Source organism: Hemitrygon akajei, chromosome 7 (genome assembly GCF_048418815.1).
Source record: "Hemitrygon akajei chromosome 7, sHemAka1.3, whole genome shotgun sequence".
NCBI classification, from domain to species: domain Eukaryota; kingdom Metazoa; phylum Chordata; class Chondrichthyes; order Myliobatiformes; family Dasyatidae; genus Hemitrygon; species Hemitrygon akajei.
In genome coordinates, this window is record NC_133130.1 from 31254348 (window position 1) to 31268714 (window position 14367).

The following is a 14367-nucleotide window of genomic DNA, read 5'->3' on the forward strand; positions in this document are numbered from 1 at the left end:
AAACAAAAGAAAATGCCAATATGCACATTTCTCAAAGCAGGAAAGCAGTGGATGCTGAATTTTTGAAATGTTCTTGCTGAAAGTTCTGCACTGCGGTTGTGAAGTTTAATAGTGTGGAAAGTTCCCTGTGCTAAACTGGGATTAATGCAAGATTGAAATACTTGTTCTTAGAATGTTTAAAGCTACATGTAAGCTGAGTGCTGTGACCCTGTCCCATGTTACATTCTGCATCAGGTTGGTGAATGCAATGTAACTTTTGTCTATTTTCATCCGCATTAAGAACTGTGGCCTAGTTCTTGATTTTCTAATTTTCAGCTCATTTACCTCATCTTCAGTTATCCTACTGAGCCAATCAGTATGTTGTTAAGTGTATAATTGTCCCATGTACTGAGATGGTGAAAAGATATGTTTACATGCCATCCAGACAGATCATTCCATAATTACCTCAAGGTAATAGAAAAGGAGAAAACAGAATGGTATAAGAGAGAAAATATAGGGGGACAAATGGGGTGCAAGTTCCATGATGAGGTAGAGTATTAGATCAGGAATTCTTTATCATATAAGAGATCTATTCAAGAATCTTATAGCAGAAAACTGTCTGTGAGCCTGGTGGTGCATATTTTCAAGTATTTGCATCATCTGCCCAATGGAAGGGAGAAGAGGGAATGCCAAGGTTGGGATAAGTCTTCGATTATGTACGTTGTTTTCCTGAAGTAGTGAGATATGTAGGCAGCTAGTGGAAGGGAGCAGGTCTTTGTGATAAACTAGGCTGTTCAGAACTCTAATTTCCTGCAGCTGTGGGCAGAGCAGTGATACAGACAGACATACTTTATTGATCCCGACGGAAATTGGGATCTAGATACCAAGTTGTGATCTAGACACGAGTCTCTCTTGCTTTGGATTTCATGCTACAGCTTTGAAGCTTCCTGCAGTCATGTAGTAAACCTTGTGGCTATGTTATTTATTGCAGGTGAAACACCTTGGATATTTTCCAATAACATGCAGTCAGTCCTGCTGCCTACAGTCTTGACACAGCCAACTTGCTGCCTTCCTGTTCACATCACTACCGAAGTTTGCTCACCATCTCTGTGGATTCTATCAGGCTTGCCTCCCTCCTGAGGAGCTCGGTCTTCCCCTAACTCTGATCAGAATCAGGTTTACATACACACATTTATTTATCACTGGGTGCGTGCCTTCAGGTTTCTCTACCTCCCTCCGGATGGTAATAATGAGAAGGGGCATACCCTTGGTGAAGGGGGTGATCTCCAGCCCATCAAAAATTCATAAACTTGACATTGACTTTTTCATCCCTTGAATAGGTACAAATTTGCTGGTGTTTGTATTTGCATTTTTGCTTCTCCTTCACTGCACCACATCACCAAAGGCTTCCTTCTTTGGAGGAACTTTTTGTCACCTTTGGAGTGGTGTCAGTTCTTGTCTGATCACAATCAGTTAAGTGCTTTAGACACTTGCCCTCTGTGGTGTACGTTTAACTTTCCCTTCTGTTGAGTTTGCATTAATGTTATAGGATACGCTTTGGGCTACATTTGAGCCATTTATCTTGAGTATAGTTTTTTGAAAGATGTTGGTCTAATTGGAGGTGAGCATTTACTCTGTAGAGTTTGTAAAGTTGATTCTTTAAAAGTTGTACATGTCCCTGAAAGAATATTGATGGAAATATTGATCCAAGGTTTTGGAGTCCTGTTCCTCATTTAGATAAATGACTGCAAACTGAGCAAACAGACTGCAAAGACTGTCTGCCTGTCGCCTTCTCTCTGTTAAGCAAACGTCTGTGGCTAAATGCAGTCTGTTCAGTCTAAGTAGACACTCTGGTTAGATATTTGGTCTGAGCAATGAGGAACTCATAACTAGACAGCTGTAGGCAGGTGACATTGAGGCAGAGTCAAATATTCCCACAGTGAAGTCACTGTGACAGAATGTGGTTGTTTGGCAGAAGTTCTAACAAAATGCCGTCCGCTACATCCTTGCTTTGCACTGTGCCACCTTGTAAATTCATGAACTCTGCTTAATCCCACAAGGAAATAAAATCAACTTAATTTTGTTTTTAAAGTAAATGATCCAGAAAGAAAACTCATTTTTAAAATACTTAGACTACTTCAATACTGTTTCTCTATATTTTATTTTTCTAAATTTTCTCAGATGTTTTGGCTTTGCCAAGTACATCAAGTAGTTGATGGTCCTCTCCTCTATGGTCATCTAAATGCACCAGAATTTATAAGCAACATTTCCTCTTTACTTTCCCATTCTCCCCATTTCTCAGTCAATTGTAAAATATTACTTTTTATCTATAAATTTTGCTATTAATTTTACCTTGTTCAGAATCCTTTAAGTCATGGTTTTAATAAGAAATATGACTATTTGCTCTCTTCCAATTCTGGTCTTTTAAACATCCTTGAAGTTAATTCTGGAGCCTTATGCAAGTACAAGTTCAATTGTCATTCAACCATACATAAATGCCCATGAATACAGACAAATGAAACAGCGCAAATCTGGGGCCAAGGTGCAAAACATAGTACTAACAGTCATACACAACATAAGCACGTACAAGATGTCAGTAAAATACAGTCACACAATAACTGTAGTCCAAGTCCCTGAGTCCATGAATGTTGCAGCAGTCTGCAGTCGAACACAATGCAGCTTGTCTTCTGCCAAGCAATCACTGGCGAGCAACACCAGTTCCAACATGGATGCCATGCCACAATGCTTCTAGTGGGGCACACCTATGCCACCTCTCTCCTGGGCAGGTGTAAACAGGCGCATTGTGGCTTGAGGCTTCATCCTCACTACAGCCAGCTGTAGTCACATGCCTCATTTCATACTTTACACCTCTTTCCTCCTTTTTAAGATGTTTCCTTTAAAACCTATGATCAAGCCTTTGGATCTCTTTGTGCTTCCTAGTGTCATCCTCTGACTTGATCATGCTCCTGTGCACGTTCATTGCCCTAAAGATGGATATGGAAGAAAGTTCTTGATGTTAGAGTAATTGGGTAATGGCTTTGAAGTAGCTTCCTTGTAAAGCTATAATTATCTTACAATTTCAAAAGCATGTACTTTCTGCCCATTTGAGTTGGGTCTGGGAGAGCACTCTATGCTGCAGAATGAATGTTGGAACAGAATAGATCCGGTGCAGAGATTATTACAGCAAGTGGAATAAAACAGATGTGCATTTTATGTCAGAGTACCTCTGACTGTGGTGGGCTCTGTGGCCTCTGTATTGGCCTGTTTTTATATATAAAAAAAAAAATTGTCCTTTTCACTATATTATTGGTGGCGCAATAATATCAGCGCCGGACTCCAGAGCAAAGGTTCCCGAGTTCGAATCCAAGTTGGGTTGAGTGTTGAGCTAGCAACTTGGCCTTGTAAAAACAAGAATAGCTTGCTGTGGAAACACCGTCAAAAGACGGTGCCCCGATAACTCTACTGCCGACTTAAGGACTATTCTTCTTCTTCCTTTAGACTACAGTAGTGATTTGCAATGTATCGGTTGTTTTGAGAGGTTTGAACCTCTGGTGAAAATTACTGAAGATTTTACATTACTTGAAGGTATAACTTTTTCAAATTCCTTGAAGGGCATTAGTAAAATGAGTCCTGAAGTATGTAAAGGTACATTTTTGGGACTCCGCATAAGTACCAGCATTCAGGACCTCAGCAGAGCATGAGGTCTTGTTGATATTTTTTATTATTGACATATGACATGAAAACTCTCCAAGTTGAATGTGCAGTCTCATCCACTCAGTGGCCTCCTGAGATGCCAGATGGGTGTGAGATACCTCCTGCAGCTGATTTTACTGGGGTGACTTAGCTTCTGCACCTCATTCTGCACCTGGATGCTTGGCTTCCTTATCAGGAAACCACAGTCAATGTGGATTGAAAAATGACATCTCATGGAAGGTCAACACAGGCCCACTTCAAGGATGTGTGCATAGCTTGTGCTCCACTCTCTCTACACCCACGAATGTGTGGCTCGGGACAGCTCAAGTACCATCTGGAAATGTGCTGGTGACACAACTGTTGTTGGCAGATCTTCAGATGATGTGGTGGTGTACAGGAGTGAGTAGATTAGCTTGTTGAGTGGTGTCATAGCAACAACCCAGCACTCAGCATTAGTAAGAATAAAGAATTGATTGCAGACTTCCGGAAGGGGAATTTGAGGGAACACACACCAGTCCTCATTAAGGGATCTGCAGTGGGAAGGGTGAGCAGTTTCAAGATCCTGGGTGTCAGTATTTCTGAAGATCTATCCTGGGCCCAACATACTGATGCAATGACAAAGAAGGCACACCAGTAGCTATATTTCATTAGGAGCTTGAGGAGAATTGTTATGTCACCTAAGATTCTTGCAAATTTCTACAGATGGAATGATCTCCACAGTACAGCTGGCTGTATTGCCATCTGGTATGGAGGGACCACTGATCAGGAAAAGCTGCAGAATGATGCAAACTCAGCCAGCTCCATCATGGGCATGAGTCTCCCCAGCATCAAGGACACCTTCAAAAGGCAATGCCTTAAAAATGTAGTAACCTTCATAAGGACCCCCATCACCCAGGACATGCCTTCTCTTTGCTACCATCGGGGGGGGGGGGGGGTGGGTACAGGATTGTGACAAAATACTCAACAATTTTGAAACCGCTTCCACCCCATTCTGAACAGAAAATGAATCCGTGTACACTATCTCACTTTTTTGGGTCTCTCTTTGCACTACTTATTCATGATTTGGATCTTATGTTCACCATCAAACTCTGGAGAACAGAATGTCAAATTCCTCCCCCTCTTTAGAGCTGGTGACTACATTGTCTGTGGTAGATCCCAATAAAGTTTGTCCACCCTCTGTGTGAGAGAGGAGAAAGCCAGGAACTTTACTGTGTTGTAAGTGACACAGCAGTGTTCACCTATTCGGACACTTTGTCCCACAGCTTCTTCGATCTGGATTGAATTTGAACCCACCCCATGGGAATTATTTGCTGTTTACCAGATAAGCTGGCTTACAATAATATAAATAGTACTTATTGATGCTGAGTGGGAAACTATTTTGTTACAGCAGCAATATTTAAAAACACTTTGCAATGATAATAAATTGAGCTAATAAAGTACAGAATAATATGCACAATAATTTACCGATGTGCAAAATGTAAAAACTACTGTGGTAGCTTTGCCATGTACTTGAGATGTTGTGGTTACTGTTTCCCATCTTGCAGAGGTTATTGGAACCTCGGTGAAAAGCAGGTGGTGTGATGTGTTCCAGTAGGTGGACTGCTTTAGTGCACCAAAGGGCCCTAGTCACTATCCATGTGGTGGCACTTCACTGAAAGGACTGCAGCAAGATTGTAGCTTGGAGCCTTGTCGCTGCTCTTCATCACATTCTTCAAACAAGCTGCCACACCATTTTCACTGTAGTTGCTACTTTCTGACTTTTTAGAGGAGTCTGTCACAAAACAACAAATTTCACCACATACGGTATGTCAGTGTTGATCATTCACCTGGAATTTGGAATGTTTCACTTGCAATTGCAATGTGCACCTCATGAAATTGCTGGACGTAATTTTCAAGAAATTTTTATTTCACTTTTGTTTTGTAGGAGATGTAAGCTAGATGGAAGATGAAAGGAAGTTTTTACTTGGGTTGCAAACACTCAAGTGAATTGATCTCAGTCATACTGAGCATTCGTGCCACAGTAACTTCAGGAGATGTGTGGTCAAGCATTTAACTTGTCCGTCCCCACTGATCTCTCTCCTGGCACTTATTTTTGCAAGCGGAGCAAGTGCTTCACCTGCCCCTACACCTCCTTCGCTACCATTCAGGGCCCCAAATAATCTTTCCATGTGAGGCAACACTTCACATGTGAGTCTGTTGGGGTTATATACTGTGTTTGGTGCTCCAGGTGTGGCCTTTTGTACATTGGTGAGAGCCGATGTAGATTGGGAGTCTGCTTCATCAAGCATCTACGCTCCGTCCACCAGAAAAAGCGTGATCTCCTAGGGGCCAGCCATTTTAATTCCACCTCCCATTCCCATTCTGATGTGTCCATCCATAGCCTCCTCCACTGTCAGGATAATGCGACACTTTGGTTGGAGGAAAAACACTTTGTATTCCATTTGGGTAGCCTCCGAGAACTAGTGAGAAAACATCATTAGCAGGAATTCTCTATAGAGTGACATGCTTATCATTGAGTAAATTGCTACTTACATTGAGATGAGAAGTTGCTCATTATATCATGAAAGCACATTAAGTTAATGGCTCTCATTCATAGTTTTCCTGTTACAAACAAATCAAGTTGCTTTTCTAAAAAAAATTAATAGGCCTTCTATTTACAATGTCTATAAAGCTATATGATAAATTGTTTTATGGAGAATCAGATATTTCTGCATAATGTGTATGGCACTACAGTTTTAATGAATTTATCATGTCTCTGCTAGCAAGCAATGACGGAACAAATTCTGTGCAAATATTCTCAATAATTTGTCTTGTGAAGTTAAAACTAGCAATTATTGTGTTTCATTTAATATCCCACCGGGCCCCAAGTGTCACTCTGCTAGGTTAGGTTTACAAAAAAGAAACACCAAAGGTTCTCTCTGATTCTACCTTCCATTACAAAGTGTGAAGCAACCTAACTTGCAGTGAGTGAACAGGCATTGAGTGTTTTATTTTTCCACTTTTTCTTGTTGCAGTTTGTGAGACAGAAATGGAAAAAGTCTGCCGCCTTTCACCAGAAGAACATCTACAGCCTTTTAAAGATAAAATGGAAGAATTCATTAATCAAGGTAAATGGAGTAGAGTTCAGACCTTTTTATAAATAAAAGACTAGGTAAGTGATATTATGTATTTTAACCATGGCAATATTTGTTTTGGCATGACGTATTGCCAAGGAGTGTAATTAATCAGTGTCACAAATACATTACAAACATATAGGCGGCCTAAGGAGAGGTTGTTGGGATGCTTCAACAAAAACATTGATATCTGAACCTGAAATTGCTTTCATTATATTAAAATTATGCATATTATTAGCATCAACAAAGAAGCTAATGAAGGCTATAATGTTTAAAACATTTGAGTTGATTTCATTGAACAGTATTTCATTCATTCTTGTCAGTGGTTTGAGAACATTTCCCCCTCCTGCTCCAAATTTTTATCTCCTACAAAGACACTGAATTCCTTGTTTTATTTAGCAAAATAGCTCGAGATGACAACTTGGCCATTTAAGGAGAATGAGTCAACTCTGCATGTTATAAAACTGCAGAAACGTGGATCCAGCAGACCAGACTATCTGATCCTCAAAGCCCAAGGCAACACTTTAGGTGTTTCAAACTTCAGGTAGCTTTCTGCGCTCTTTGAATTTTGAGGGCCTAAAAATTTTCAAATGGTATTTTTAGTCGCATTAGAATCGATGGATAAATCATTCATCAGAGCGGCAAAGTGGTTGTAGATCTGCAGTTTAAAAATATGTGCAAATTAATTAGAATGTATACTTTACATGCAGACAGTGGCTTACATGGTATGCAGCTAAGTGTGTTCTGAGGACAGGCTTGCATACTCCTTTTAATCCAATATTTGCTGTAGGAGATGATATCGGTCCAAATGATTTCAAGTTCTACATTTGTTCAAGTACATTGGCAGGGTTTGGGTTCTGGGCTATAATCTTGTCAGCTTATTTTCTGATGAATCTGCTATTGACATCTATTTTCAGGAATCTTGATTCCCATTGCATTTGCTTGTTTTTCAGCACAAGTGTTTAAGCAGCACATGACCATTTATTCTTTATAAGTATGGACAGTTTATTAGCTAACTTTGAACGGCTCATTCAAAAAATCAATGTAATTCCAGTGAGCATTTAACTTGGTCCCTGAAATTCAGGAGGATAATAATAAAACCTCTGATGCACCATCAATAACTCACTCTGAGACGTAAGAAGTGAGGTATCGGCTTTTATTAACTGGAAGAATGAACAACACTACATCCTGGAGAATGAGGCCGGGCATCAGGCCTCAATCGCCTTTATACAGGGGTCTGTGGGAGGAGCCACAGAAGCAGTCAGCAGGGGTCTGTGGGAGGAGCCACAGGAGCAGTCCAGACAGGTATATGTAGTTCACCACAATCTCAAATTGGGGAAGTTCAAAGAGCTCCAACTACAGGGTTGGTAGTTGCATTGCCATTTGGTAAATTCGTTTGATTGTCATATGTACTGAGATACAGTGATAAACATCATACAGATCATACCATCACCTCAGTACATTGAGGAAGAATGAGGAAAATGATTATGCAGAATATAATGTCACAATTGCAGAGAAAGTACAGTGCAGGCGGCAATAAAGTGCAGGGCCATGGAAAGGCAAATTGAGGTCAAGAGTGCATCTTATTGTACTTAAAGGACTGTTCCAGAATCTCCGAACAGTGGGATAGAAGCTGTCTATGAACCTGGTAGTTTGTGCTTTTGGCCTTTAGTATTTCCATCCAGATTTGGGGGTGGGAGAGGTGAAGAATGCGCAGAATATGTTGGGCAATGATTAAGCTGGCTGCTTTATCGAGGCAATAGGTATGGACAGAGTTTATGGAGGGGAGGTTGGCTTTTGAGAAGTGCTCAGCTGTATCCACAATTTTTTTGTTTTTGCAGATTCATGTAATACAGTTGCCATACAATGCCATGATGCATCAATTAAAGATGAGCGAATGTCAGCTCAAACTAGAGGAATGTTAGGCCAAGATATTTTGTACTATTGTACTTGAACTGCTAATTTAAGGTCCTGATGCATTCTAATAGAAGTACCGGTAGTATCTTCAGCACAAAGTTGTTTCTGTGCTCGTTTGAGTTTCAAGGTTTAACTTGTGATATATTTATTCTAAATTAAGATGCATCATTTTAATTAGACCAGAATTAAACCACTGACTTGTACCTTTGTGATTTGATTTCACTTGTTAGTTCAAGTACCCAATCTTGCCTTAACATAACCACATGTGGTATTGTGGGCAAACTGTATGCCGGCACCTCTCCACTTCTACATAGGGTGTGAAGACATTCTGGGGCTTTATCCAACCATAAGTCATTAATGGATAGTCTGTAATGTGAGAATAAAAGGTTACCTTTGATCAGTGAAGGTGCCCCACCATTAAAACATTTCTTTTGCCCCAGAAATAGAACACCCTTTTTTTTTGTAGGCAGCAATTGATTGCTCCAGAAATCAATTTAGTGTCATGAGAAATGATGTGTAGTTGTTAAACAGACTTTAGTTTGCTCTGTCTTTTTCAGCACTCAAAAATAAGTTGTAATATTATTGGCTGTGGATATTGACTTTAAAACCGCAATGTCTCAACTTATTTCATTTTTAAACACATTTTTCCAAAGCCCTAAGACAGTAAAGATTGTTTACCTTCAGAGCTGTCCATCAGCCTTGTGGGTGTGTGACTGGGATCACAGGCTGCTGTCAGACTGGTGCCTATAGTCCTAGTCTCACTGCCATGCCTGAGTGACGGCCGTGAAAGTAAACAAATATAACAAACTTTTGAATTAATATGGCTCAGTAGCCAAGAGGAATTGGGAGTCTTCTTAACCTTAGCTGGTGGGGGAATAAAAATATTTTGAAAGTGCTTTAGAATTAAACTTTTAAAAACAAAACAATGGACTGAAACAGCTTCAGGCTGTAGTTGGCTCCCTTTGGCTAGTATGAAGGTGTAGGCTTTCTGTCAGTCTCTTAGATATTTAGCACGTGCCTACTTGAATTAAATGTTTCATTAACCACTTGAAAGTCTTGGACTGGCCAATAACCTTGTGGTTCAGTGGGGCTTTTGAATGCATACCGATCAAGCCTTTGATTTAGGTATGCAAAAGATTGAAAGTGGAAAGGATAACTTTATTCTTTCAAATATAATGGTTTGATCGATTGTCCTGTTGTTCACCTTTGGGTGTTGACTGCATTTGAAAATCGGGTACATTTGGAATCTCAATTTGATCCATTATTTTCTGAACTTTAATTTCTATTTCTAGCATTGTAGAATAGAAAGTTCTTTGCTTGTATTTTATTTGTAACTTACTTTGGACCTATACCCTCTGGTTATCATACAATCACTGTTAGGCAACATTTCTTCATTTAGAAACTTCTGATTAATGCTCTATCTGACCCCCATGAAGAGTGACACCAGCATTTTCAGACTATCCACATACATTTTTGCAACCATTGTAAGTTTTCAGAACCCATATGCTTGACTGAGGGAGGAGTCCAATTTGATTCAAGTCCATTAAGGTTTATTTCAATTTGAGGTGGGGGGAAGGAATTACATTTATTTATCTTACAAACCCCCTTTCAGGATGTCCCAAAATATATTTCGAGCACTGAAAACTGAATTCACTGGCCATGCATGGTCTTGGGAGATGTCTACTGTTGACAGTAATAGGCATCCATTAGCCTCGAGAGACCATGGATTTACGCCTTGGAAAGTTTCCAAGGGTTGTTTGGGAGAGTAGCTGCCCTCCCCTCTCCACAGAAGGGCAAGGGGCAAGGACCAGTGTCGTCGCAGAGCAATGTGTAGTCAAGGGCACAACACGCTGCCTTTGCTGAGGCTCAGACTAGTGACCTTCAGATCACTAGACCAACGCCTTAACCACTGGGCCATGCTACTGTTGACAGTAGCTTTGTTTTATCTCGTGATCTTTGTATGGAATGATTAGGAATTATTTCTCAGTCTATCAAGCTCCATTCCTAATTGAGAGATTTAAAAAAATCTTGCGTTTTAATATTTATTGTATTATTTGACAGGAGGGTGTTTAGATATTAAATGAGCTTTTTCCAAAATTGACAATGATTAAAGTTTGCCATATAAAATCCTTTGTATTAAAATATTGCCTGAACTAGATGATTTCCTTCAGTACAGTTGATAAATGAGGCCATATTCTTAATTGATGGTTAGGGAATATTCCATAAAGGTGTCAGATACCTGCCAATTTATGAAGAATCAAAAGTACGTATCCAAGGAAGTATAAGCAGAATTAATTGCTTAAAAGAGTACCTTGATTGTGTGCAACAGAAAGGATAGTTTTTAATTTGAAGTAATTAGCTGTGTGTTAGTGAAAAATTTGAACATTTCTACTTAAACCTTTTTGTGTGGGGATGAATGGGTTAATATATTCAACAAACAATCTGCTGGAGAAACTCAGTGGCTCAAGCAGCATCTGTAGGTGGTGAAACAAACAATCTATATCTATGCATCAGGATCCCTTAATTACTGGTCTCCTGATATTGGTATGGATATTATTGTCTTTATAATATATTCAATTGTCACATTCAAACAACACAGAGAGAAAAAGCAATTTCTTTTTCCTGCTACTACCACATTGAAAGGAGATGAAAGTAATGTACTTAAACTTTGAAACAAAACTGTGTTCTTTAAAAGTTGCTTTGGACTTAATATAGAATAGTTTTCATTTTTTAATGATACCAGCATTTATTGCACATGGAAGGACAAGACTGCAGATGCTGAGGAAACAGATGGGTCACACAGCATCTGTGGGGGTGGGGGGGGGGGGAGGTTGAAGCAGAAAGGAAGGACTTGTCAACGTTTCAGATCAAAGCCCTGCATTAACACTGAGCGTAGATAGCAGGTATAAGGAAAGGGGAAGTGGTGAGACAGGAGCCCAAAGTGATTGCTGGATTAGGGAAGGGTGAAGGATGATGAGCAGATCAAGCTGGGTGTCGGGGGGGATCATTACACATCTTCAACAATCATCAGTTTGGTGGCCTGGTGTCATGATTTTCTTCACTAAATGGCAGTGGTGAAGCAAATGAGAAGTTTAAAATGTAATGAACTTAATTTGAACTTGTTCTTGACCATTTTAGTGCAGACTTTCTGGATTACCAGCCCGATAATAGGATTTCTCTGCTACTTGGCATGTTTTTATTTCTCTGAAGTCTAATTTCTTTTGGTAGTGAGCACCATTCACAATGTACATTTAAACAAAATAACATAGCTGCTTTTTTTTCCCCTCCAGTCCTGTTGAAGGTTTTGAGTCCAAAATGTTGACTCTGCTTTTTTCCATAGATGCCGCCTAACCTGCTGAATTCCTCCAGCATTTTGTGTGCAGCTGCTTCTGTAATGTGCATAATATAATGCAGATCTTTCAGATGTACATTTGTGCTTCTTCCTAAACTACTGAGACTATTTCTTCCATCTAAACCAGCCAGACCTCAAAATCTAGCTAATTTCTAATTATCCTCATGGCAGGGCTTTGTACATTTGCTCAGAATCAGAACTCTGTTCTCTTAATGTGAAGCTGGCAAACTGAATCAGTTATAAGCCCACATGTCAGCTTGGAGCTGTACAATACTATCTTTCTAATTGTTAAGAAAAGAAAAAATGAAATTAAACCAGTTTAAAGTATATCCCCAGAAACTTGGCTGGAATTTTTTTTTGCCAAAATGTATCTATGTTTGCCACTCTTCGAAACTTGCCTCTCATAAAAGCAATATGAATTTAATCAAAGTTCATACTGAAATGGTGTTTTGCATTTCTCATAAACCAGCAAAAATGTTAAAATGGAATCTGTGCATTTTACCACGAGACCTTGTCCAACTTTGCACTTCCCTGTGTAACATTCAAAGGAGTATCAGCAGTTCAAGACAGCTTTCCTAAGGTAGCCACACAGAATCAATGTACACACCCAGTAGTTGTGGAAAAAGACATCATAAGCTGTGAGGGAGAGGTCTCTCACTCAGTTGGAAATGTGCAAGTTGGGGTTAATGTGAGAGATGCTAGGTAGGAAGTGACTGCATTAGTCAGTTCCAGCAGTGGGGAACATTGGAAGGAATTTTATGATCTCACAGGATTGTTGACATCATGATCTGCATACTATGTCGACATCTCAATAAAAGGATTTTGGTCAGAAGTCTAAATCCTTAAGTGAGGCACTGTTCATTACAAAATGCAGAGATGTTTTAACAAACCACTCAGGTGAATGAATCCTTATAGGGGGAAAAGGAGAATCTAATAGTACTACAAGCAGTCTCAAGAACATTCCCAGGATAATTCCTATCATCCTTGGATTTGGGTTTGTGTTCCTTGGAGTTTAGTAGAAAGAGGGGTGACATAAAGAACTCTTGGGGAGCCTGATGTGTAGATGTTGAACTGTTAACATTAATGTGAGAGTTGTAGAGAGGGAATGTTGCGGAAAAAGGGAGTGGTTATTTTTAAACTAAGGCATGTAGAAGTTTCTCTGGAATACTCAGCCCCTGAGTGTGCTAGAGGCCAGATTATTAGAAATGTGTAAGGTATTTAAAAGTTTGTAAGTATTTAAAAGTTTGCGGAATTGACATTTATGTGGAACCATGCGGAAGGAGCTGGGTCCAGAACAGATCAGCCATGATGTTACTGAACGTCAAGGCAGACTTGAGAAGCTAAATGGCCTACTGCTCCTTTTTTCTTGTCGTTCCTGCCATCATCCACTTGCAAGTAATGCACAGTGTGCAATGATGAGGTCTCCACATGCGCTTGGTATGTTATGCAAGTCACCCAAAGTCTGTTGCCCCCCCCCCCCCCCCCCAAGATCAAAGGGTTTTTCCTTGTGGTTGATAATGACATACCTGTTTGTGTACAAGCTGATGAAAAGTTAATAAAGGGATGCTCAGTTGCATTGAATATTTGCCTGCACTTGAGGGAAGCCAGCAGTGCGAGATTCAAACTGCTCCTTGCTGATAGCATAGTAGATGCGATAACTTCTATTAAAAATGCGTGCCTGGTGCACTCCTTGATGTAGCAGTAGTCGGCAAGTTGGAAGACAACTTTTATCTGCTTATGATGAGGGCATTGAGATTCAAAATGTACTTGCTGTGCTCTCTGTTGCTCATGTGTAGCTGAAAGTCCTTCCATGGAATGTGTTAGACTTTGGTGAAAAGCAATGAACCTGTAAAGGTGCATCATCATTGTACAGTTAGTGCTTCTGCCCAATACCCAGTCTGGGTTCCATGCTGACCTTGAATGCAGTCTGCATAGAGCTTGTACATTATACTTGTGACTATTTGGGGTTTCCCTAGTCTTCCATTTCCCTCCCACATTGCAAAGACATGCTGGTTAGCAGGTTATTAGCTACCGTAAATATCCTTCAGTGTGGGTAGCTGGCAGGAGAACTCAGCCATCACAGTAACCCCCTCCCCACCACTAAGCGTATCTACAAGGAGCATGCCAGATGAGAGCAGAACCCCCACCATACAGGCTCTGCTCTTATTGCACCCATTGAGAAGGAGGTACATACCACCTTGGATCGCATGCCACCAGGTTCAGGAACAGTTACTGCTTTTCAGTCATTGGGCTTCTTAATCAGCGTGGATGATGTTACTCACCACGGCACTGAACTGATCACCAAACACAACT

At 40.2% G+C, this 14367-nt stretch overlaps 1 protein-coding gene across 2 annotated transcripts in view; it reads left to right on the forward strand.

The window, feature by feature from the left end:
* The window catches only part of fmn2b (formin 2b), a 464635-nt gene that overhangs the window by 293684 nt on the left and 156584 nt on the right, over positions 1–14367 (forward strand). For both annotated transcript variants that reach the window (XM_073050587.1, XM_073050588.1), the window contains exon 14: positions 6687–6779. In XM_073050587.1, coding sequence (XP_072906688.1) covers positions 6687–6779 — 93 coding nt within the window. The remainder of the gene's footprint in view (positions 1–6686; positions 6780–14367) is intronic.